Below are 22,953 nucleotides of genomic sequence, written 5' to 3'. Positions count from 1 at the left end.
ATCCTGGGCATCACACAACTAGTGCCAGAGCTCACAACTGAAGAGTTCTAGGAAGAGCCCTGGGTGACTCCTAGATAAGGACTTTGTTACAATTACTGGGCTAAGTTTCAGATATACCGAAGGTTTCCTTCCATTCTGTATCTATAGAATACTAAACAAACATAGATTAGCTATGAGAGGGTATAAAATGAAAATTTTCCTGGATAGATGTGAAAAAGGATTATACTGTCAAAGCCCAATAAAGGCTGGTTTAAACTTAACTGGAAGCCCAAGAGGAGCAGGAGAGACTACTGGGTCAAAAATAAACTTCCCTCATTTGTGTAATAAGGCATTTGCTGGCTACAGATGAGATGGCATACTTCCCTAGCCTGAACAAACTGGTTAGAAATAAAGCTCCACACCCAAACTTCCAGTTGCTTCACTGTGATTGCCAGGATTCAGCTCTTTTCCTTATAGGTTAAAAAAAAAAAGGGGGGGGGGGAGGAGGTCTTACATGGGACAGCACCAAAGACACAATTCAAGTACTGTGAAACATTAATACTGGGTCATTCCCCTGGTTCACATAGTACTGTGTAATCTCATGGGACTTGTAGCCCACTTTTCCTCTTCTCATTAAGGGAAAGGGGAGAATAGAAATTTGGCTACAGAGTCAGGAGAAAGAACCCTTTTCACTACATAAGGCTCCCCATCACATGATATTTAAGGGTTTGGTCAGTCTACCTGGAAAGTAGGATATGCTTCCCCCCTCCTCCATCCATTGCCACTCCTCAGCAACACACACTCTACCTCTGATCGCAGCCCAGGGCCAATGTAGAGATTTACACACGCTGCTTTAGGAGACAAAACCCAACCCATGGCTGAGCTTCCTCGGATGGTTCTTGGACCATCTCCTACTGAAAACTTACCTTCCTCACCTTTTCAATAACATCATGACCCTTCACTCTAGAAGCTCTTCTATCTCTACAAGTACAAACCACAGTCTCTGCCCCCTGGGGCTCTGGGACTGCACCCAGACAATCAGCTCTACACCCCTTACGCAAACCTCTCTTGGATATGTGGCCACTTATGTTATGAATGTTTAAGAATCATTCTGGGACATAAAAACTGAACAGCATATTCCATGAAGATGTTAAACAGCAGCATTTTACTATGGGGCTCCCCAGCACCCTATGAAAGGTCTCTCTCATCAGGACCCTACCAAACATGGCCTCTGTGACCTGGAGAGCCTTTGTACCAGTTCATTAGCAATAGTAACCCTAATCCCATTAAAAACAAAATGGTTTACTTCAAGTATACTTTTCCTGCCAGGTCTTGAAGCTGCTTTCAGGCTCCTTTTAGAGCAGACTATTTAAAAGTGCATCACCAATGACATCACATGCTGCTGTCTCTTTGTAGTATGAGCAGTTTAAGCCTGGACCAACCAGATGAAGTGTGTATCATTTGTGATATGCCTTTGAAAAGTGAAAGGACAGAAACCAACAGCATGAGATGTCATGTGTGTTGGAATGTAACTTTTGCCTTGACAAAAATGTGGTACAATTTTCTGCATATCTTACAACTACGACTGCAAATCTCCTACTTTGTGTGTGTTTAAAGAGAATGGTCACTAAAACGGCATACATATTTTATAAACAAATAAAGTACTATCCTGGGTAGGCCTTTCTATCCCAGAGCTCCCAATGACCTCATATCTAACCTCTAACACTGTGATAAACCCATACATACATTTCCTGCCTTCCTCCCAAAGTCTCCAGTTAGTGCCCAGGAGCCAGAACGAGGCCATGCCAGCTCAGTGCACTACCGCAGCCCTCAGTGCTGCTGTCATATCTGCACTCAGGTTTTACCCATAAATACACTTAGTGGTCCCTTGGATGAGTGGAAGAGTCAGAGAGAAAGGAAGAAAAGGAGGAACTGCCACTAGTGCTCACCTGATGATTTATTTCGCATCAGCCGAACTTCCCGCGCCTCAAACCCCTGATCCTCCAGTTCTGCACGGATCTGTTAAAAGAGGGACTAGGTTAGTACCAATGTTTTCAAAACGAAAACACATGCTCAGCCACTATCTTATCTTTAAAAGAAATTGCGTGCTTGATAGCCTGTCAGTACAAGTTAGTACAATGGCATTAAGACTATTTCCAAATGGCTTTATTCTGCTAGACTTAGTTGAAAGCCTCAAGTAAGCACAATACAAATGAGATTCTCAGAAGTGATTGAGTGCCCTAATATACTGTGAATGGGGGAGAGGAATGTTTTGGTTCAGTTCACACACTTGTACAACAGGTACATCCTTTAAGATGTGCTTTCTGTAGAGGGAAGCCATGGAGCAGAAAGTGGCCCACCTCATTCTCTGTGGCATTAGGAGGAAGCAGTCTCAGCATGATTATGTTACTGGCCCTGTCTTCACAATCATCTGACCGGTAATCTTGGTCTCTGTAATCTCCATCACCCGCAAAGCCAAAAGACTCATCTGGGCTTCCATGCTTGTGCTGTGGCTCTGACCCTGGGGAAGACTCATAGTATTCCTGGAAGGATGACAGAACGGGGGGGGGAGATCATGTCCATGCAGTGACCTTTCTACAACCTAGAGCATTTCAAATAAGATGACCGCAATAAAACGTTAAGCATGGATATAGAGTGTATATATATATATATATATATATATATATATATATATATATACACACACACATCATTCTCCAGCTTCAGAGAGCAAAAATAAAGTGACTATATTAATTTATAGTGTATAGCTCCCATCAGAAACTTCTGAATCTTTACACGATCAAAGACCCAAGGCAGCTGGGTACATAAGAAATCTCAGAATTCTGGAGAAAGCAATATCTTCTAAAGATGTACATTATACAGGTTAGCTCTAGGTACAACTACTGCACTTAACTCTTGATACTGAGTTAGGAACGCCAACCACATTCTTGTCAGAATGAGACTGAAATCTGGGAAAGGAGATGGGATTTGATACTGCCTTTCTATGGTTACACTCAAAGCGATTTACGTATTATATACAGGTGACTTGCCCAGGATCACAAGCAGCTGCAGTTGGAAACTAACATAGTTCCCTTTGTTCTCAGGCCACTGCACTATTAGGCTACTCCTCCACTCCACTGATTGTACAAAATGCTATATACAATGTGTCTAGAGAGGTTCCCAGGCTATCTTTCAAAGTATGTCAAAAGCATGCAGCTCTGAGGTAGCAGGTTGTATATGGTACACTACTACTACTACTTAGCATTTCTACAGCGCTGCCAGGGTTACGCAGCGCTGTACAAGTTTAAACATGGGGAAGGACAGTCCCTGCTCAAGAGAGCTTACAATCTAAAGGTAAAAACTATGTAGTCAGTGTAGGTATCAGGAATGGGAAGGTGGTTAGGCACCAAAAGCCAGGGAGAAGAGATGGGCCTTGAGTAAGGACTTGAAAATGGGCAGGGAGGGCGCATGGCGTATGGGCTCAGGAAGTCTGTTCCAGGCATAAGGTGATGATGCGAGGCAGAAGGGGCGGAGTCTGGAGTTAGCGGTGGTGGAGAAGGGTACAGAAAGGAGTGATCTGTCCTGACAGCGGAGGTTACGGGTGGGAACATATGGGGAGAGGAGGGTAGAGGTAATGGGGGGCTGCAGATTGAGTGCACTTGAAGGTCAATAGGAGAAGCTTGAACTGTATACGGTAGCGGATCGGGAGCCAGTGAAGCGACTTGAGGAGAGGGGTGATATGAGAGTATCGGTTCACGCGGTAGATAAGACGTGCGGCGGAAATTTGGACAGATTGAAGGGGGGATAGGTGGCTAAGCGGGAGGCCAGCGAGGAGAAGGTTGCAATAGTCAAGACGAGAGGTAATGAGCGAGTGGACGAGGGTTCAGATGGTCTGTTCAGAGAGGAATGGGCGAATTTTGCTAATATTATAGAGGAAGAAGCGACAGGTCTTAGCTGTCTGCTGGATATGGGCAGAGAAGGAGAGGGAGGAGTCAAAATGACTCCGAGATTGCCGGCTGAAGAGACGGGGAGGATGAGGGCGTTGTCAACAGAGACAGAAAGTGGGGGAAGAGGAGAAGAGGGTTTGGGTGGAAAGACAAGGAGCTCAGTCTTTGCCATGTTCAGTTTCAGATGCCGGTTGGACATCCAGGCAGCGATGTCTGAAAGGCAGGCCGAAACTTTGACCTGGGTTTCAACTGTGATGTCGGGAGTGGAGAGTAAAGCTGGGTATCATCAGCATAGAGATGGTACTGGAAACCATGTGATGAGATCAACGAGCCCAGGGAAGAGGTGTATATCGAGAAAACAAGCGGTCCAAGGACAGATCCTTGAGGGACCCCAACAGAGAGCGGGACGGGGGTGGAAGAAGAGCCATTAGAAAATACTCTGAAGGTGCGTTGGGAAAGATACGAGGAGAACCAGGAGAGGACGGAGCCCTGGAACCCAAATGAGGACAGTGTGTCAAGAAGTAAATAATGATTGACGGTGTCAAAGGCAGCAGATAGGTCGAGGAGGATGAGGATGGAATAGTGACCTTTGGATTTGGCAAGGAACAGGTCATTGCAGACTTTAGAGAGTGCTGCTTCTGTCGAGTGTAGTGGGCGAAAGCCGGATTGAAGCGGGTCGAGGACGGCCTGAGGAGAGGAAGTCAAGGCAGCGGCTGTGGACAGCACGTTCAAGTAATTTGGAGAGGAAGGGTAGAAGAGAGATGGTACAAGTATTCCTCTTTCCTCACCTCAGCTGAGCTCTCAGATGAGTGGTAGTCTGCTTGGTGATCTCTGCTGCTATAGTCTCGGGAATAGGATCTGTAATCCACATCCTGATAATCATGTTCTGATTCAGCTGCCTCATCCGGGGACCAGTCTGCACCATACCTCCCCATGCGGTCTCCACGCCCACTCCTACAAGACAAACAGAGGTGCCACCAGAAAAACTTTACCCATATGGTCCCAATATAAAAAACACAAATATATCCCATTCTATAGTTACAGGAAACCATTGAGTACATCCAAGCCATGATCTTCTGTACAATATAGCCTATAATTAAAAAAAAAAAAAGATTCTATCTTGTAAACAAGATGATAGCTACAAAATTTAATGTGTTTCTTACATTTTAACGTGTTTCTTGCATAAATTAGTTTGGTTATTAGCATTTGCTTTGGGAAACAGGATGGAATGACGTTTAAAAACTCAATGTATAAGCTCCAAATCTGAGCTCTTGATCAGTGTTAAACCCTCTGCAGTCAGAATAAGGTTTTGATTGTGGACAATATTCTCTCCTGCTAGTAAAAAAAAAAAAAGTTTGTTTTGTTGTTGTGATGTGAATGCAGAGTCCTGTCAACTATAAGAGTACAGTACATCAGAAACTGCACAAATAACATTAATTCAGATTTTGTATCTGAGACACCTGCTTCCCAACTAGTCAAAAAGGAGAAAATATATCATTTCTATCAATTGGTAAGAGTCACCTTCACAAGTTCAAGCAACCAGTATCACTAATATCTTTTGATGGACTATTTATAAATATTTTAGCTGCTCTGGACGACACTTCTGGACCAGAAATGCCAAGGCTGTTAGAATTGATAGGGGGAAAACATACTTACAAAAATTCAATTTGGAGGATCCACTTTAAAAAATGACTGCAAACAAACATTCTGGTTTTAGTGACACCACTTCCTTATATTTTATAGAACACAGCTACCTACTCAAGAAAGAGGAGGAGGATATAGAGTCAGCACAGATGTACTGAGTACAAACAAAAATGTTTCAGACTGTGGCAAGATGGCACAGGATGACAAAACATCACAAAAATAATTGTTACAAATTTAGTTTTAAGGATGAAATGCAAAAACGTCTTCCCTGGGAAAGAACAGGGAGAAAGGATGAAAGTGTAACTTTCAGGATTGCCATGACACAGCTTGACTTTGAGCACTTTTTTTTTTGTTAATATTAAACAGTACACACAATGAAGATAAAACAAATCAATATATAATGGCAGTACTGAAAGACCAGTTTATTACCGTCTCTCATAGTCCATTCTCCTCCTCTTCTCAGAACTTCTGTATGCTAGTTTCCTCCCCTCTTTAGCCCTTTCCGACATATGCCTATCCTTTGCAGAGGACCACGATTCTCTACCATAACGATAGGCCATCTTCACAGCTTTCTGCAAGAAACACAGACCCTAACATTCAAGTCACTGTCAAGTGCAGCCTAATAACTACTATAATCTATTAACTTCACATAAAAATTATTGCAAATACCAGCTATGATCTAAGACAGCCTGAAGCCCTGGCTCTACCACCAATGGCTCTCCGATGCACCTTATGGACTCTTGCCCTCAAAAGCTCATGCCCCAATAAACTGGTTAGTCTATAATGTTCTACCAGCTTTTTTGTCATACTTATCCTCTAATATACTGCTGCACATTTTTCCCCTCTGAAGGCTACCATGAAGTTCATAACTGCCTATCCACGCCAGAGGCGACTACATGAATGTTTCTATGACTCCAAAGAACATTATAGCTCCATCTGGATTCAAAGTGCGTAGAGAACTAGACAATTGTGACACTCATCTCGTACAGCAGGCCGCCTGTAGGGTTTATGCGGCATGCTATGCTCGAATACCAGAGCTAAAGGCTGCAGGACACACGTCTAACAGCAAACCCATAACCACCGAGATAATTTCGGCTTCCCCCGACCCCTATAACCTCTCCCTCCTTTTCGCTGGTCCTCCCTCCAATCTTTCTCTCTTTTCCTGTCTCCCTCCCTGACCGCACAGCTTACCCCACTTACAATCACTCCCAACCCCCACCGCTCTCGTAGATCCACGGCCGTTTTCCGGCTTCCCAATCCCCTTCTCCTGAAGGGATGTCCTGTGACATCACCGACCGCAGCACTCGCGCCGCCGGAAAGCGGTACCATCAGCCAATCGGATACAGTCAACGAACACAAAGAGCCAAAGAGCGCCCGCGAGAGGGCGTGGCTTGTGACGTCTGCAGGCGAGCAAATTGCAGCGGCCTCTTCCGACGTGGCGGAGCTTCTGCAATGAAGAATACCTTGTATGGCGAGGTTTGATTGAGACGGCGTGACGTCAAATAGTTGAAGCCACTTAGGGTAGTCTGTTTTCCCTTCCCCGCGCAGCCGTCGTTCTGCGTACACTCAAAACAAAGCAAAGAAAGCTATGAACTGCTGCATCCACGTTGCGTTCTTTATTTGTTGGTAGCATTTTTATTTAATCTCACTTATGGTTTCAAAAATGCCAGCTTGTGCAGCATAAGAATTTACACAGAGGAAGTGCAATAACGGAATAATTTTTCATAGAGTAGTAATTTGAGACACAAGCACTATTGAATGTACCAGTGTCAGTAACGTGCGTGTAACATGCCTCAACTGTGGTAGCACATAGAAGCGCTATTGCCACCACAAGTTAATGGTGGCCTGAACACATGTACACATACACGCTACGCACACCTTAGTAAGCATGCCCCTTAGACTGACTCTGGACTTCTGCATGAAGGTAGCTTTGTCCTCATTGCTGAATATTTCTCTTTTAAACAGTAGTAATAAACAATATTAAGCACATTTTTATAATATACCACTGCATTCCAGAAGACAAAAGGAGCAAGTTCCCACAAACCATCTTTCTTTTTTGATCTAGGCACAGGAAAAAAAAAAGATTTTAAATGCTCCCAGGTTTAAACCTAAAACATGTTTAATAATGTGGGATATAAATGCCATAAATAAATAAATAGAAACTCTGATGTTGAGCACCTGATTCATACATGATGACGTCTGTTCTACTGGCCCTTCATCAGGAGAAAAAAACCCTCTGCTCGAATATAACACACGCTAGGCCTGGGTGTCCCTATACCCAGCTCCTCCAAACAACACAGTAACACATGTGAATGGCCTCAACACACATGCAATTTCCAATGCATGCATTAAGGGGCCCTTTTACAGAGCGGCAGTAAGCCCAATGCGGGCTTACCGTTCACTCTTTCGGGACTAGCGACAGTTCCGCCCCGAGCATACACCATTTCTGGGGGAAAAAGAAAACCCCTGGAAATGGCTTGCGCGGCAATAACCAGGCATTCCCGCGCACTGCCTGGTACCCCTAGATTGGTGCAGGGGTGCTTATCACCACCTCAGTGAATGGCAGTAAGGGCTCCCTGGTGCATGACCATGCAGTAAGAGTTCTTTTACCACATGGCCATGTGTGCTGGGAGCTTTTCTACCCATTGTGGTAAAAAGGGCCCTGGTGCGCAAGGAAAAAAGACCCCCACACGGCCCTTTTTCCCGCAGTTCGATAAAAGGACCCCTATAGTAGTCCTGTGGAGCAATTGCTGAAGTACTGGGAACACTGTGTGCTGAGAGCTAATGCTCTGTCACAGAGATGATCAAAGGTAAATGCGTGCATTAGAGGCCACACTAGCACCTACATTTACCTGTGCAGAATGATCAGTGGGCTCTAGTATAACAAACAATGAGTGTGCCAGTCAATACTACAGAGCTCAGTTAGGGGTCCTTTTACAAAGGCGTGGCAGAAAGTGCCCTGCGGTAGTGTGGGCATGTATTTTGGACATGCACTGGGCCATTTCATTACTGTCTGGAAAAAAGTGTTTTTTTATTAATAGGCCGGGAAATTAACGTGCGGCCAAATTAAAGCAAGTTCGTGTCTATTTACGGCCTAAGCCCCTAATGCCACCCATTGGCATAGCAGCAAGGGCTCATGTGTTACCCGTGCAGTAACTGTGCACCAGGAGGGTTTGGAGGGCCACTTTTGGGTTCATGTTCGAAAGAGAACGCCCATCTTTCGACAGAAATCGGAAGATGGGCGTCCTTCTCACAGGGTCGTCCAAATCGGTATAATTGAAAGCCAATTTTGGACGTCCCCAACTACTTTCCGTCACAGGGATGGCCAAAGTTCAAGGGGGTGCGTTGGAGGCGTAGCGAAGGCGGGACTTGGCCGTGCTTAATACATGGGTGTCTCCGACACACAATGGAAAAAAATGCCGTCCTTGACAAGCACTTGGACGACTTTACCTGGTTGTATTTTTCTTACGACCAAGGCACAAAAAGGTGCCCGAAATGACCAGATGACCACCGGAGAGAATTGGGGATGACCTCCCCTTACTCCCCCAGTGATCACTAACCCCCTCCCACCCTCAAAAAATATCTTTCAAAATATTTTTTGCCAGCCTCAGATGTCATACTCAGCTCCATCATAGCAGTATGAAGGTCCCTGGTGCAGTTTTAGTGGGTGCAGTGCACTTCAGGCAGGCAGACCCAGGCCCATCCCCCCCCTACCTGTTACATTTGTAGAGGAAACAGTGAGCCCTCCAAAACCCACTGTACCCACATCTAGGAGCCCCCCTTCACAAATAAGGGCTACGGTAGTGGTGTACTGTTAGGGGTAGTGAGTTTTAGGGGGGTTTGGGGGGGGGGGGGGCTCAGCAGACAAGGTAAGGGAGCTATGTTCCTGGGAGCATTTTATGAAGTCCACTGCAGTGCCCCCTAGGGTGCCCGGTTGGTCGTTTCTGAGATGGTCGTCCTTGGTTTCCATTATCGCCGAAAATCAGAAATGACCAAGTCTAGGGACAACCATCTCTAAGGACGACCTAAATTTCAAGATTTGGACGTACCTGATTGTATTATCGAAATGGATCATCTTATTTCGATAATATGGGTTTCCTCGCCCCTCCATCGGGACGTTTTGCAAGGACGTCCTCAACAAAACTTGGGCGCCCCTTTCGATTATGCCCCTTTGTTGCCATCCAAAACCAGCTGCGGGGGATCTGGGAGGCCATTTTGACCGGCTTGGGAACTCTGAATGAGGCACTGCAGCAGGGAATTGTGGCCATTTTGGCAAGCGGAGAGAGGCCTGCAGCGGCACCACCCCACCCCCTCCAGCACCACTACAGCACCAACCCCATGGATCCTTAAGGGGGTTGTAGGCACTATTTGAATGTATGTTTTCTTCTGTTGTGTTGAAGTTATTTCTTTTTTTGGTTTTGATGGTGAATGTAACCTATTTTTGTTACATTTTATTTTTCATCATAATAGATATGTATATATAAGCACACTATCTACAGAGCAGTGTCCTTCTTGTTGTAATACAATTAGAGTAGAATGTTAAGATGACATACCCTGGTGTGTTGCCACTTTAGCTGAGGTCCAGAGAAACCTGGTCAACTATGCTGATGTTCAGTTTGACGAGTTGGATGTTTACTATTGTATACAGGTCAAACCAGGGGTGGAAGAAGACCAAGATCAAATGAGCCATACATTCAAAAAGATCATTCTTAAACACTGGCATATTGTACTAACACATCCACGTTTCAAAGATGTTACCCCCATTTTTGCCCTTTCCAGGAATCCAAATCTTACAAACTATTTGGTGCCTTCTGCACTTCCAACACAACAAAAAAATATGACCCATAATCATGTTGGCCACAGACCCTGTAATTCCTGCTTGGTCTGCATTCATTCACTCCATCTTGAGTCATTTATCCATCTCATCACTGGCAAACATTACAAACTTAACTTTACTAGTGACTGTAACACTGATCATGTTAGTGTACTATTATCCATGCAAATTGTTATATGTTGGAAAAACAAATAGGAAAGTCAAGGTCAGGATTATTGAACACCACAGTTGTATTAAGAGACAGGTTAAAACAGCACCATTAGTTGACCATTGGATTCATAAAGGACATAACATTGATGACATAAGGATTTTTTGTTTTTAAAACAATCAAAAGCAGCTGGTGTGGGAGTGATATAGATTTGAATTTACTAAGAGCAGAACAGCGTGCTATTTATCCCCTAAGGGACTCAATAAAGAGATTGAAATGGTCCATTTTTTATGATCCATTCTTAGTGATTCCATCTTTAGCCTGTAAAAGGTACAATATACACTCTGCTATGACCTATTTACATTTCTGTATAGATGAGTTTTTAGACCAAATGTTTTCACAATAGGTTGCTTTGGCTAATAACCAGTACATCTTTATGAGCCATCACTAGATATTCCATCTTAGCTGCCAAAGTTACAATATGTTTCTTTATGACCCATTTACATTTTTTTTTTATAAAGATGGGTCATCAGACCAACTGCCTTATTAATGGCTCTTTGACTTATATTTAGCTTTCAAGAATGCAGAATATTATATTATCTTATAAATGACCACTTTACTAATGGTCCCCCTGGTTTGCACTTACATTTTCTTGCATAGTACGGTCCCTAAATGACTATCTTCCTAATGGCAACTCTTGTACTCATATTAGACTGTCTTCTTATTTGTATTAGAAAATTTCTTTTACGTACAGAACTTTCATTTATTAGTTGATGCAACAATTGTTCTTTTATGTTACACTATATTTATAATAATGCCATTTTTGCCTGTAGTTTATTTGACAGCACTTTTTGTTCCCATGTATTTCGCTTGTGTGCCTCTTTGGTTTTTCCACTCTATGGCTAGTTTTATTTTTCTTTATTTTGATTTTTAATTTTTATTTTGATTCTTATTTATTTCTATTTTTATTTTCACTTTTTAGCGTTTGTCAGGACATAGACAGATTTTCAGCATCTTTTCAAAGATTATTTATTTTTCATCATTTACATTTTCTATGACGGTGCCCTATGTCACTCATCTCTTCCCTTATTTTAAAACAATTTTTATTGATAAATCAGCATGTTAAACCATAACAAAACATTTCACTTAGCAGACGTCACAAGCAAAGCATGTTGTATAAATCCCACACAATACTGAACAGCATCCAAAACTTTTTTAACATTTTCTCCCCCATCCCCGAACTTCCCTTTTGTTCCCCACCTATGCTATTTCAACATTTTTTCTATTGAAGGCAGATCAAATCAAAATATATAATTGCCACAAAGTACATAACAGTCAAATGTAAACTGTATACAGTAGCAATCCAATATTCTATCTCAACATCAAAAACTTGTCTGAACCCAGGCCAACCCCCCCAACTTCCCTTCCCCCATCCTCTCCCCACCCCCATTACCCCCCCCCCCCAACATCTCCCCTCCCTCCCTCCCAGGAACCTAAGGGAACCATAATTTATTGCGATGGAAAGGTCAACCTTCATTAAGAAGTAAGCTACATCCTCTGGGACTTAGGATTTGCAAATAAGGGCCCCAAATTGCCAGAAATGTAGTTCGTCTCCTCTGAGAAAGCCTAGAATCTCTAGCCTCCCAGGATATCAACAGGTGTAGCTGATTCCTCCAATGCAGTAGGCTGGGGGATCTTTAACAGTCCAATATTGTAAAATACATTTCCTAGCTACTAAGCACATCTTGCGGAGCATTAATATCTCAAAGCGATTCCTACCTCCAAAAGCCCCTGGTACATCCAACAGTAATTGCTCCAATGTCCCCAACACAGGAATACTCAGCTGCAGTTCCCAGAACCGTCGGATTTGACTCCAGAACCTCTCCAGAGCTGGGCATCTCCAAAACATATGTACTAAAGTACTCGGGCTCCTCCCACATTTAAGACACTCTGGACCTTGATTACCTCCCACATGCACCAGTTGAGAAGGAGCCACATATCCTCTATAAATGCATCTGTATGCACATTCTCTCGATCGGGCATCTGACACCAGAAAAGGTATTCTTGCCACTGATTTGGATATCCCATAGCCTCAACGGTGAGCCCAGCTCCCTCTCCCAGGATCTCTTCAAGAACTCATAGTCCTTGGGGGGGTTGCCACTTATTTCTTTGAACAGTAATGAAATTGTAAGCTTTCCCTCACGTATAGATTGGAAGAATTCTTGAATCCTACTCCCCAAAGGATTCCCCAAGAGATCCCTAGGCAAGGAAGCAACATAGTGTCTCACCTGTCGTAAAGCAAATCTATTTCCCCAGGACTCTCCAACCCGACCCAAGTCCTCATCTGAAAGGGGCTGCCTGTCTTCACCAACTAAATCTGCCAAACATGTAATCCCCCGCTGAGCCCAAACCATAAAGTTATGACTAGACATGCCAGATGGAAATTCACAATTACCTCGTATGGTAAGTTGATCCTGTCACAGCCGGGTCTCCACCTAAGTGTCGAATAAGCACTCCCCACACCTCCCGGAGTGGCCTCAACAGCACACTTGTTCTAAAATCCTCAGGGAGCTGGCATGTCTTATGATGTAGTAATGAAAATAACTGATAAGGTTCAAAATATGCAGCCTCCAAGGTTATTGGGGTATGTATCTGAGTATCTAAGCACCAGTCTCCTAGATGTCGCATCTGGCATGCTTGATTGTATAACGCTAAGTCCGGCATACCTATTCCTCCACGGTTCCATCCCCCAATCAAATGCGAGAATCAAATTCTAGGTTTCTTATTCCTCCAACAGAATTTTGACACTAAACTATAAAAAAACTTCAAATCTTTACGACGTAGCCAGAGAGGAACTGTCTGTAATACATAAAGCCACTTAGGAAATAGTACCATTTTAACCAAGTTCACTCTGCCCAATACTGACAACGGCAAGTCTTGCCAGCCTTGAAGCATCCTACGGGTCTCCTCTAGCAGCCAGGTGACATTAAGATCATGTAACGCTAATGTATTCATGGGTAGCAGGATCCCTAAATATTTAAAAGAGTTAAATGTTCTCCTCAAAGGAAAGTCACCTCGCCAACCACTCCAGACCTCCTCCGAGGAGGCCAAAGCTTCCGATTTCCCTAAGTTCAAGCGTAGGCCTGCATAATCACCATATTCAGAAAAGATCTCCAGTAAGGCCGTTAGTGATTCCCGCAGTTTCGTCAGATGGACCAGGATGTCATCCGCAAAGGCCGCCACTTAAAAAACTTCCTTTCCTGTCTCAACACCTGCCACCGCTGGCTGCTCCTCAATGTCCCTAATAGTGGATCTAGCGTCAACACAAACAAGAGGGGTGATAAAGGGCAGCCCTGTCGGGTTCCCCTTCTCATCTCGAAGTCCACAGTTTCTGTCTCATTAACTGATACTCTCTAGCCTTCGGGTTCGAGTATAAAGCTTTTATCCCTGACAAAAAACTACCCGAGAATCCATATTTCCGCATCACAGCATACAAAAAAACTCCAGTACACACGGTCAAAAGCCTTCTCGGCATTAAAGCTGACCAATAGTGAATTGATATTCCCCCCGACGTCTGGCTTCCAGGGAGGCCAAAACCCTCCTAACATTTTTAACTATCGTCCGTTCTCTCACGAACCCCACCTGAGAGTCCCGTATTAGTTTTGGCAGAATTCTAGCTAATCTATTCGCCATAATCTTAGCCATCAACTTCACCTCATAATTTAGTAACGAGATAGGCTGATAAGATTCAGCCAGTTCTGGGTCTCTCCCCTTCTTAGGAATCACAATGATACAAGCAGTGTTCAGGGCAGGGGGCAGATATTCTTTTTCTATAAATACATTGAACATTTGCACCAAAGGATCTGCTATCTCCTCTTCCATGATTTTATAAAATTCCGCCCTGTATCCATCCACCCCAGGTGCTTTAGTCAGTGTACTTTGGTTGATAGTCAATAGTACCTCCTCTGCTGTTATGGGGCAATTAAGCCGCTGCTCATCTCTGGGCGAAACCCCCGGCAGCCTAATATGATTTAAATAAAGCTCTCCTGGGAGACCCTCATCTTGCGGGGCCTCATACAACTGCTTGTAATAGCTATAAAATACCTCACCAATTTCGCGATCTGTGTGAACTCGAGCTCCCTGTTGCATCTTCATAGCTAAAATCCTAGCTTTGCCTTGCTTAGCCTCTATAAGGCGTGCCATCAGCCTACCCCCTTAGTTCCATGCTTATAGAGTTGGTATCTATAGTAAACCTGCGATTTCAGGGCTTTTTGGTGTTCATTTATTGCCGTTTGAAGTTAATATGTGCTGCTTATTCGCCACAGAAGATATCTACCCATATCGTCTTCTGGCAGCGTTTAGTAATTTTCTCAGCCGTAGGACTTCCCGATCTCTAGCCTTACGTTTATGGGACATATAACTAATTATCTCACCCCTTAATTCCGCCTTAGCCGCCTCCCAGTACAGTACTCGATCTTCCACATGCCTTTCATTGTGTAGTTTATAATCCTGCCAGCTTTTCTGAATTGAGGCCTTAAATGGTGAAATTAGATCTTACCTGCTAATTTTCTTTCCTCTAGAACCTCCAGACCGGTCAAGACGCGTGGGTTATGTCCTCCTACCAGCAGAGGGAGACTGAGAAACACTGAGCTTTTGAATACTGTATATATAACCTGTGCAGTACATCCACTAGCCAGTATAACACTAACAAAGCAGAGAAACCATAACACTAACTATAATGAGCAACCCTGTACGTGGTCACTGCCAACTGGACACTTTCTTTATTTCTCTTACTGTGTCCCTTTTTTCGTGTGTGCTTCCACAGGTGGACTACCAAACACTGCCACACCTGTCCAGACTCCAACCAACAAAAAACTGGTAAACCAGAGTCTGAATCCATAGACACAACAATCAACAGCTGCCAAGAAATAACAACAGACCAACCATACCTCCTGGCCTAAAATACAGACAGACAGATAGACAGGGCGGGCCTTGACCGGTCTGGAGGGTCTAGAGGAAAGAAAATTAGCAGGTAAGATCTAATTTCACCTTCCTCCACGACCCTCCAGACCGGTCAAGATGCGTGGGACGTACCAAAGCAGTAAATATCCTACGGGCGGGATCCACGAAGGCCAGAGGTCAACACTGCAGCCCCAAAGCCTGCCTCTTCCTTTGCATGCACATCAATCCTATAATGCTTAACAAAGGAATGCAAAGAAGACCAAACCACCGCTCGACAAATATCTAACGGAGGAATCATGCTACATTCCGCCCAAGAGGCCGCCATTCCCCTGGTAGAATGGGCCGAAAACTCTTTAGGAGCCAAGCGACCTTTTAGCAAATAAGCCGAAACAATCGCCTCCTTTAACCACCTTGCTATCGTTGCCTTGGAAGCTGCCGCGCCCTTCTTTGCACCACCATGCAGGACGAACAAACGATCAGAAACTCTATACTCCCGAGTTCTGGAAATATAACAGCGCAAGACTCTCCGCACATCTAGCTTTGCCAGACGACGCTGCTCCGTATCCCCCGCCAAATTACCCAAAACTGGCAAGGAAATGACTTGATTAACATGAAACTCTGAGACCACCTTGGGCAAAAAGGACGGTACTGGCCGCAACGAAACCTTTTCTTGGAAAAAATCAAGAAGGGTTCTCTACAAGACAAAGCATGAAGCTCCGACACCCTCCGAGCTGAAGTAATGGCCACCAAGAAAACCGTCTTTAATGAAAGGTCCTTGTCCGAAACAGCAACCAAGGGCTCAAATGGCGGCCTAACCAAAGCATCCAGAATGAGATTCAAATCCCACGGAGGCACCATCCGCCGCCGAGGCGGTCGCAGCAACTTAACGCCCTTCAAAAAACGAACCACATCAGGACTAGAAGCTAAAGACTTCCCCTGAACCTTCCCCCGAAAACAGGACAAAGCTGCCACCTGTACTTTTAAAGAGGACAAGGCCAGACCCCTGTCCATACCATCCTGTAGGAACTCCAATACATCAGTCACAGACGCACGAAAAGGAAGAACCTGTCTACCTGCGCACCAATGCTCAAAAACTCTCCAAACCCGGACGTAAGCCAACGAAGTAGATTGCCTACGAGAGCTCAACATTGTGGCGATAACTCTGGCCGAAAACCCCTTCCTTCTTTAACCTGTGCCTCTCAAGAGCCAGGCCGTAAGTGAGAACCGATCCAGATCTGGCATAACTATTGGGCCCTGACACAACACCACTGAATCTGACAACGGAAGAGGGTCTGCTACCGCCAGCCGTACCAGATCTCCGAACCACGGCCGACGCGGCCAATTCGGGGCTATCAAAATCACCGGTCCGGGGTGCCGAGCTATGCGTTGAACTACGCGTCCGACTAACGGCCATGGAGGAAAAACATACAGCAACTCCTGAGGCCAGGGCACCAGCAGAGCGTTGATCCCTTCCGCTCGAGGGTCCCTCCAACGACTGAAAAACCTCGGCACTTGAGCATTGTGGGCCGTTGCCATCAGGTCCACCTCGGGAAGACCCCAGACCGACACAATGCGCTCGAACACCGACCGATGCAGAGACCACTCTCCGGGGTCTAGAGTATGCCTGCTCAGGTAATCTGCGTCCACATTGTCCACTCCGGCCACATGTGCCGCGGAGAGCGCTAGAAGGTGACTCTCCGCCCATTGGCACAACAGCGCCGCCTCCTCCGCGACCGCCTGACTCTTTGTGCCCCCCTGACGGTTGACATAAGCCACGGCGGTGGCGTTGTCGCAGAAGACTCTGACTGCTTTCCGGCACAGGAGACTCTGAAAAGCCTGAAGCACGAGCCGAATGGCCCGAGTTTCCAAACGATTGATGGACCACTCTAACTGAGTCCACCGACCTTGAGCCACTTGCCCGAGACAATGAGCTCCCCAGCCTTGTAGACTGGCATCTGTGACGAGGACCACCCACTGCGGGGCCTCCAACGGCATTCCCTTTTCCAGATTGTCTGTGTCTAGCCACCACCAGAGACTGAGGCGTGGGATTACCGCCAGCTGAAGACGACTGTCCAACTCCTGACTCAGTGGTGACCAACGACTGAGAAGAGCTGACTGCAACTGCCGCATGTGCGCCCGGGCCCACGGAACTACCTCTATGGTGGCTGCCATCAACCCCAGGACTTGCAGATACTCCCGGGCCGTCGGTGCTGAGACCGCCAGAAACCGACGAATCTGACCCTGCAACTTGCGAATCCGGGGACCCGGCAAGAATACTCGACCCTTCTTGGTATTGAAAAGCACCCCCAGATATTCCAGCGACTGCGACGGCACCAGATGACTCTTGCCGAAGTTCACTACCCAGCCCAGAGACTGAAGAAACTGAACCACTCGAGCAGTAGCCATCTCGCTCTCCGACCTGGACTTGGCCCGAATCAGCCAATCGTCCAGGTACGGGTGCACCAGAACACCCTGCCTCCGCAAAGCCGCTGCCACTACTACCATAACTTTGGAAAACGTTCGGGGAGCCGTTGCTAGTCCGAAAGGTAGAGCACAGAACTGAAAGTGCTTCCCTAATACCGAAAAGCGAAGAAATCGCTGATGAGCAGCACGAATAGGAATGTGGAGATAAGCTTCCGTCAAATCCAAAGACGTTAGAAACTCTCCGTTCTGAACCGCGACAATGACCGACCGCAACGTTTCCATGCGAAACGAGGGAACCTTGAGAGCTGCATTGACCCTCTTTAGATCTAAGATAGGCCGAAAGGCATCCTCCTTCTTTGGGACCACAAAATAGATCGAATAGCAGCCCGAGCCGCGCTGAGCGAGGGGAACCGGTACCACCGCCCCCAACCTGATCAGCCGAGCCAACGTGTCCCGCACAGCTGCCCGCTTGAGCCTCGAATGACAAGGGGACTCCAAGAACCTTTCGGGAGGTGAACTGTCGAACTCCAGGGCATAGCCGTCTCGCACCACCTCGAGAACCCACTGATCTGAAGTGATTTGGGCCCAGTTCTGGTAAAAAAGACTCAGACGAGCCCCTACCCGAACCAGAGCCTGGGCCCGCACACCTTCATTGTGCATAACGCCCCAAGACCTGCCCTCCCGTGGAAAAGTCACGCCCTCCGCGACGACTCCCACGAAAGGACTGGGTGCGCTGGAAGAAACGACCCCTAGGAGCCCCACTAGACCTCCCTGGCCTATACCGACGAGCCTCCTTAAACCGACCTCGGGAGGAAGTGCCCCTGGAAGCCGCCTTGGAACGAAAATCCGGAAGCCTAGGGGCCTTGGCATCACTGAGACCTTTCACCAACTTATCCAATTCCTCACCAAAAAGCATGGACCCCTTGAAGGGAAGAGAACACAGCTTAGCCTTAGAGGCCGCGTCCGCGACCCAACCGCGTAACCAAAGGGCCCTACGCGCTCCCACTACCATAGCAATATTCTTTGCCGAAGCCCGCAATAAATCATAAAGAGCATCCGACAAAAAGGACGATCCCATCTCCAGCTTGGCTAACTCCTGAACCCCCGAGGAACCAACATCCACCGAATCATCCAGAAGCTTCTCGGCCCAGCGAAAACACGCCCGAGCTACCAGGCCCCCACACACCGAGGCCTGCAAGGCGAGAGCTGACAGATCAAAACTACGTTTGAGAAATGATTCCAGCCTCCTATCCTGGGGGTCACGGAGAGTGGTACCTCCGTCTACCGGGATCGCCGTGGCTTTAGTAACTGCTGTCACCACGGCATCCACAGTGGGAGCCTTAAAGGAATCCCTATCTTCCTGCGGAAGAGGATAAAGCCTCGCCATGGCTTTCGCTACTTTACATGGCGCATCCGGAACATTCCACTCCTGAAAGACCATATCCCGGAGGTCCTTGTTCATGGGGAAGGACCGGGCTTTCCTCTGGATACCTTTAACTAAGGGATCCACCTGTCTAGCCTCCCCCATGGCTACCTCTGGCTGATCAAACTTAAGGGTGGCCGACACCTGATCTATAAGCTCAGACAGCTCATCCCTGTGAAAAATACGAACCACCGAGGGATCCTCACCAGGAATTAGGCACTCCGCATCCTGCAAACCTTCAAACCCCTCTGGGTCCCCCAATTCACTAAGAGCTCCGTCAGAACCACCCGGAGAAAAAAACTCCCCGTCCTCTGACCAATCCACCCGTGGTCTTTTAGCCAAAGAGGTACTAGCCCCCTCCTCCAATTGGGGGGGGTCCCGTCCTCCATGCCTGATAGAGGGTCCACACGAACTCCGGGGGGAAACCAACCCCTCCAGGAGCCTCAGACGGGCCTTTTGCGACCAAAACGGGGGAAGCAGGCCCAAAAACTGCTGATTCCGCAGTGCGCGCCGCTGACAAAATGGCAGCCGTTCCCGCCAAAACCGGAACTGCCGACGATGTCCCGAGCGGCGTCCCCACTGCCCCAGCAACTCCCGAAACTGCCGGGACCTCCGCAGTCAACTCGGGGAGAGCCGCTGCCACCGGCACCTGCTTCGGTTCGCCGCAAAGACGGCATTGAGCTCCCGGGGATTCCACACCGCGGCGCGCGCGACACTGGAGCAGTTTACCCGCCATCCAAACACGAGGGCAAACCAAAAAACAATGCCGCATGAGCCGGATCCAAAAAACTTTCACTCACTCAACACACTCGCGCTGCTCTCATGCTCTAACAACGAACTGAAACCCCGTTCGTTCCGAGCAGGAGAAAATTCACTGTTGCCCTTAAAGAGACAGTAACATTAAATTGGCAGCTGAGAATTGTGAGGCACTCAAGGCTACAGTACCAGGAAAGCAGCCGAGGCACAAAGCTGCCAAGTTCTGAAACAGAGAGCAGCACAGGGGGAGGGACCCAAAATAGGTGTGACACCCCAGGGGGAAAACACTGGGCCCAGGGTCCCGAAGAACTTATTATTCTGCGTTTTTTTTTTTTTTTTTATTAACACACGTACAGTGTATGCCAAGCAACAGAAAATGGTCAGGAACCCCACCAGTCCCCGTGACCTAGTATCCAAACTACCTCACCAGACTATTGAAGACTGCACAGGCTGTCCTTCTACCTCTGCTGAGACTGAGAAAATACTGGCTAGTGGATGTACTGCACAGGTTATATATACAGTATTCAAAAGCTCAGTGTTTCTCAGTCTCCCTCTGCTGGTAGGAGGACATAACCCACGCGTCTTGACCGGTCTGGAGGGTCGTGGAGGAAATTGGATCTTGATATAGCTCTATTGGGAAAATCCAGCGCCTGCATGTTCCCCTCGTATCCCTCTGTGACCAGCTCATTTCCACCCAGGCATGATCAGAGCTCGCATAAGTCCCCAGGGCAGATTGTGTAACTGATCCAAACAGTTGATCTGAAATCAACAAATAATCAATTCGGGCTTGTGTGCCATGTGCCCAGGAGAGATGTGTGTAGTCCTGCTCTTGTGGGTGCAATACCCTCCAAATATCCACAAGCCCCACCTGTTGGCAAAGATTGGGCAGCCTTCTTTCCTCCCGTCTAAGATTTTGCCTCCAAAACCCTGAGCTGTCAATCAGTGGGTTCATAACCATGTTAAAATCCCCCCCCCCCCCCCCCCCCCACTATCATGGACAAAGGGGCTCCCGCCACTAGTTTTGACATGATCATCTTATAGAACTTTCGGTCATATTGATTAGGAGCATATACGATTCCCAGCAAAATCTTTTGACGCTGAATAGTAGCTTCACAGAGCAGAAACCTCCCTCCCAGATCAGCAAAGCACAAATCTAACTTATCTATTACTCCTTTCCTAATCAAAATGGCAACCATCCCCCCCTTTTTCCCCTGAGCTGCTGCGGACACACATTCCCCCACCCACCAAGTTCGGAGCTTAGCATGTTCAAAATCTGATAAGTGAGTTTCCTGGAGTATGGCAATATCTACTTTGTGTCTTTGCAAATGATGCAGAATCTTAGTTCGCTTAATAGGAGACGTAATGCCTCCTACATTCCATGTAATCACTTTCAGAGTCTCATACTCATATATGGTTATTCATATCAGCTATACACCCATCCTGCAGCAGAGGAAGGCGTCCCAGCCTCCGCCCCCCCCCCCCCCTCCATTCTTATAAATTAACTTCCAATGCTCCCACCTAAGCCCATCTAATACGGCTCCCCAGGTTCCTATACCTCCCCTACCCCAAACCCCCCTCTCCCTCTAACCCTACCCCACCCTACACTCCCCAAACTTCCCCTTATAGTCCCCCAGTCCCTACATGAGACCATCCCGTTTAACAACACTCACCCCCAACCCCTCTTGTAAATATAACTCAACAACATCTCACTTCCCCAATTATTCCACATACTCATCAATGTCACAGTATAAGTTCCAGATCCTCAGCCGATATCTTCTTCACAACTCTTTCCTAGTCAAAGCCTCTAGAGCTCGAACAGCTGTTTTGGCCAGACTGCATGGCAACCCAACTCCATTAATAATCCATCTTAACTGAAAAGTTACATGTAATGAAGTAGAGTCTTCCCAGGCAGTTCCACTGCTGGTGACCTCAATGGGCAGCCAGCTTCCAGGAACTTGCTCGTTCTCTATAGCATACACCTGGGAGGGTCATGAATTGACTGCATAAGTCCTTAGTTAGGTCTTTACCATTATCCTGAAAATAGACCCTGAAAATCAGGAAGCTCCTCCTCGCAAATCCAACTGTTCTACTTGTTTGGACAAATCAACTGTATAATCAAATTTGTATGTTCCACTATGGATAGAATGACAGAGCTTGACGTCTCCTAATCCTCCTGGAGCAGTCCATAAGTTCCTTTCCAGGTTCCCAATCATCTGGGCTCTACCGAGTTCAAAAAAGCTTGTGCTTGCTCCACTGTCATGTAAATCTTCGTATCCACCTGGTATGTTACTCTTAGTTTAGCCGGGTATTGTAGAGCAAATCAGATTTTCATAGCAAATAGTCTGGTGCATATAGGTGAGTATTTCCTACTCTGATCTGCCACTGCCGCTGAATAATCCTGGAAGCACAAAAGTTTTTTATTGACATATCGCAGCTCCTGGTCTTTGCGTAAGGCCTGTAGTATACCTGGCAGCGCTATAGAAATGCTAAGTAGTAGTAGTAGTAGCTTCCTTGTGCGCAAAATTTAGCAAGCGACAAATTACCACTCGCGGGCGTGCAGTCTCTGGGTGTCTGGGGCCTGCCCGGTGCGCTCTTTCCACCCAGAGTTCCCCCAGGTCCGCTGGAAGTTGTATCTGCTCCTGTAGCCACTGTTCCAAGAATGCCCGCAGACTGCTGCACTCCAACACCTCTGGTAGCCCCACGAATCTTAGGTTATTTCTTCGTGATCTGTTTTCAAGATCTTCAAGTTTCTCCTCATAGCCTTCTACTATGGTTTTTAGTCTGGTATTTTCCCCCTCCATCTGCAGCACTCTATCTTCCAGAGCTCCGTGACGTT

At 46.6% G+C, this 22,953-nt stretch overlaps 1 protein-coding gene across 3 annotated transcripts in view; it reads right to left on the bottom strand.

Annotated features, from left to right (window-relative positions):
* RBM10 (RNA binding motif protein 10) overlaps positions 1 to 6,872 on the bottom strand; it is an 80,869-nt gene extending 73,997 nt beyond the window's left edge. For 2 of the 3 annotated variants that reach the window (XR_003943740.1, XM_030217815.1), the window contains exons 1-5: positions 6,771 to 6,872; positions 6,000 to 6,142; positions 4,715 to 4,880; positions 2,340 to 2,522; positions 1,929 to 1,998 (exon numbers count right to left, since the gene is read on the bottom strand). Coding sequence is in view for 2 of the 3 variants with exons in the window: in XM_030217815.1 (XP_030073675.1) it covers positions 1,929 to 1,998; positions 2,340 to 2,522; positions 4,715 to 4,880; positions 6,000 to 6,130 (550 nt within the window). In the remaining variant the exon portion in view is untranslated. Of the gene's footprint in view, positions 1 to 1,928; positions 1,999 to 2,339; positions 2,523 to 4,714; positions 4,881 to 5,999; positions 6,143 to 6,761 lie in introns of all 3 variants that reach the window. The other variant, XM_030217816.1, reaches the window with a different exon arrangement.
* Positions 6,873 to 22,953: the final 16,081 nt, after the last annotated feature.

The sequence above is a fragment of the Microcaecilia unicolor genome, chromosome 11, assembly GCF_901765095.1.
Source record: "Microcaecilia unicolor chromosome 11, aMicUni1.1, whole genome shotgun sequence".
In the NCBI taxonomy this organism is placed as follows: Eukaryota; Metazoa; Chordata; class Amphibia; order Gymnophiona; family Siphonopidae; genus Microcaecilia; species Microcaecilia unicolor.
This window is presented reverse-complemented; position numbering and strand designations above follow the sequence as displayed.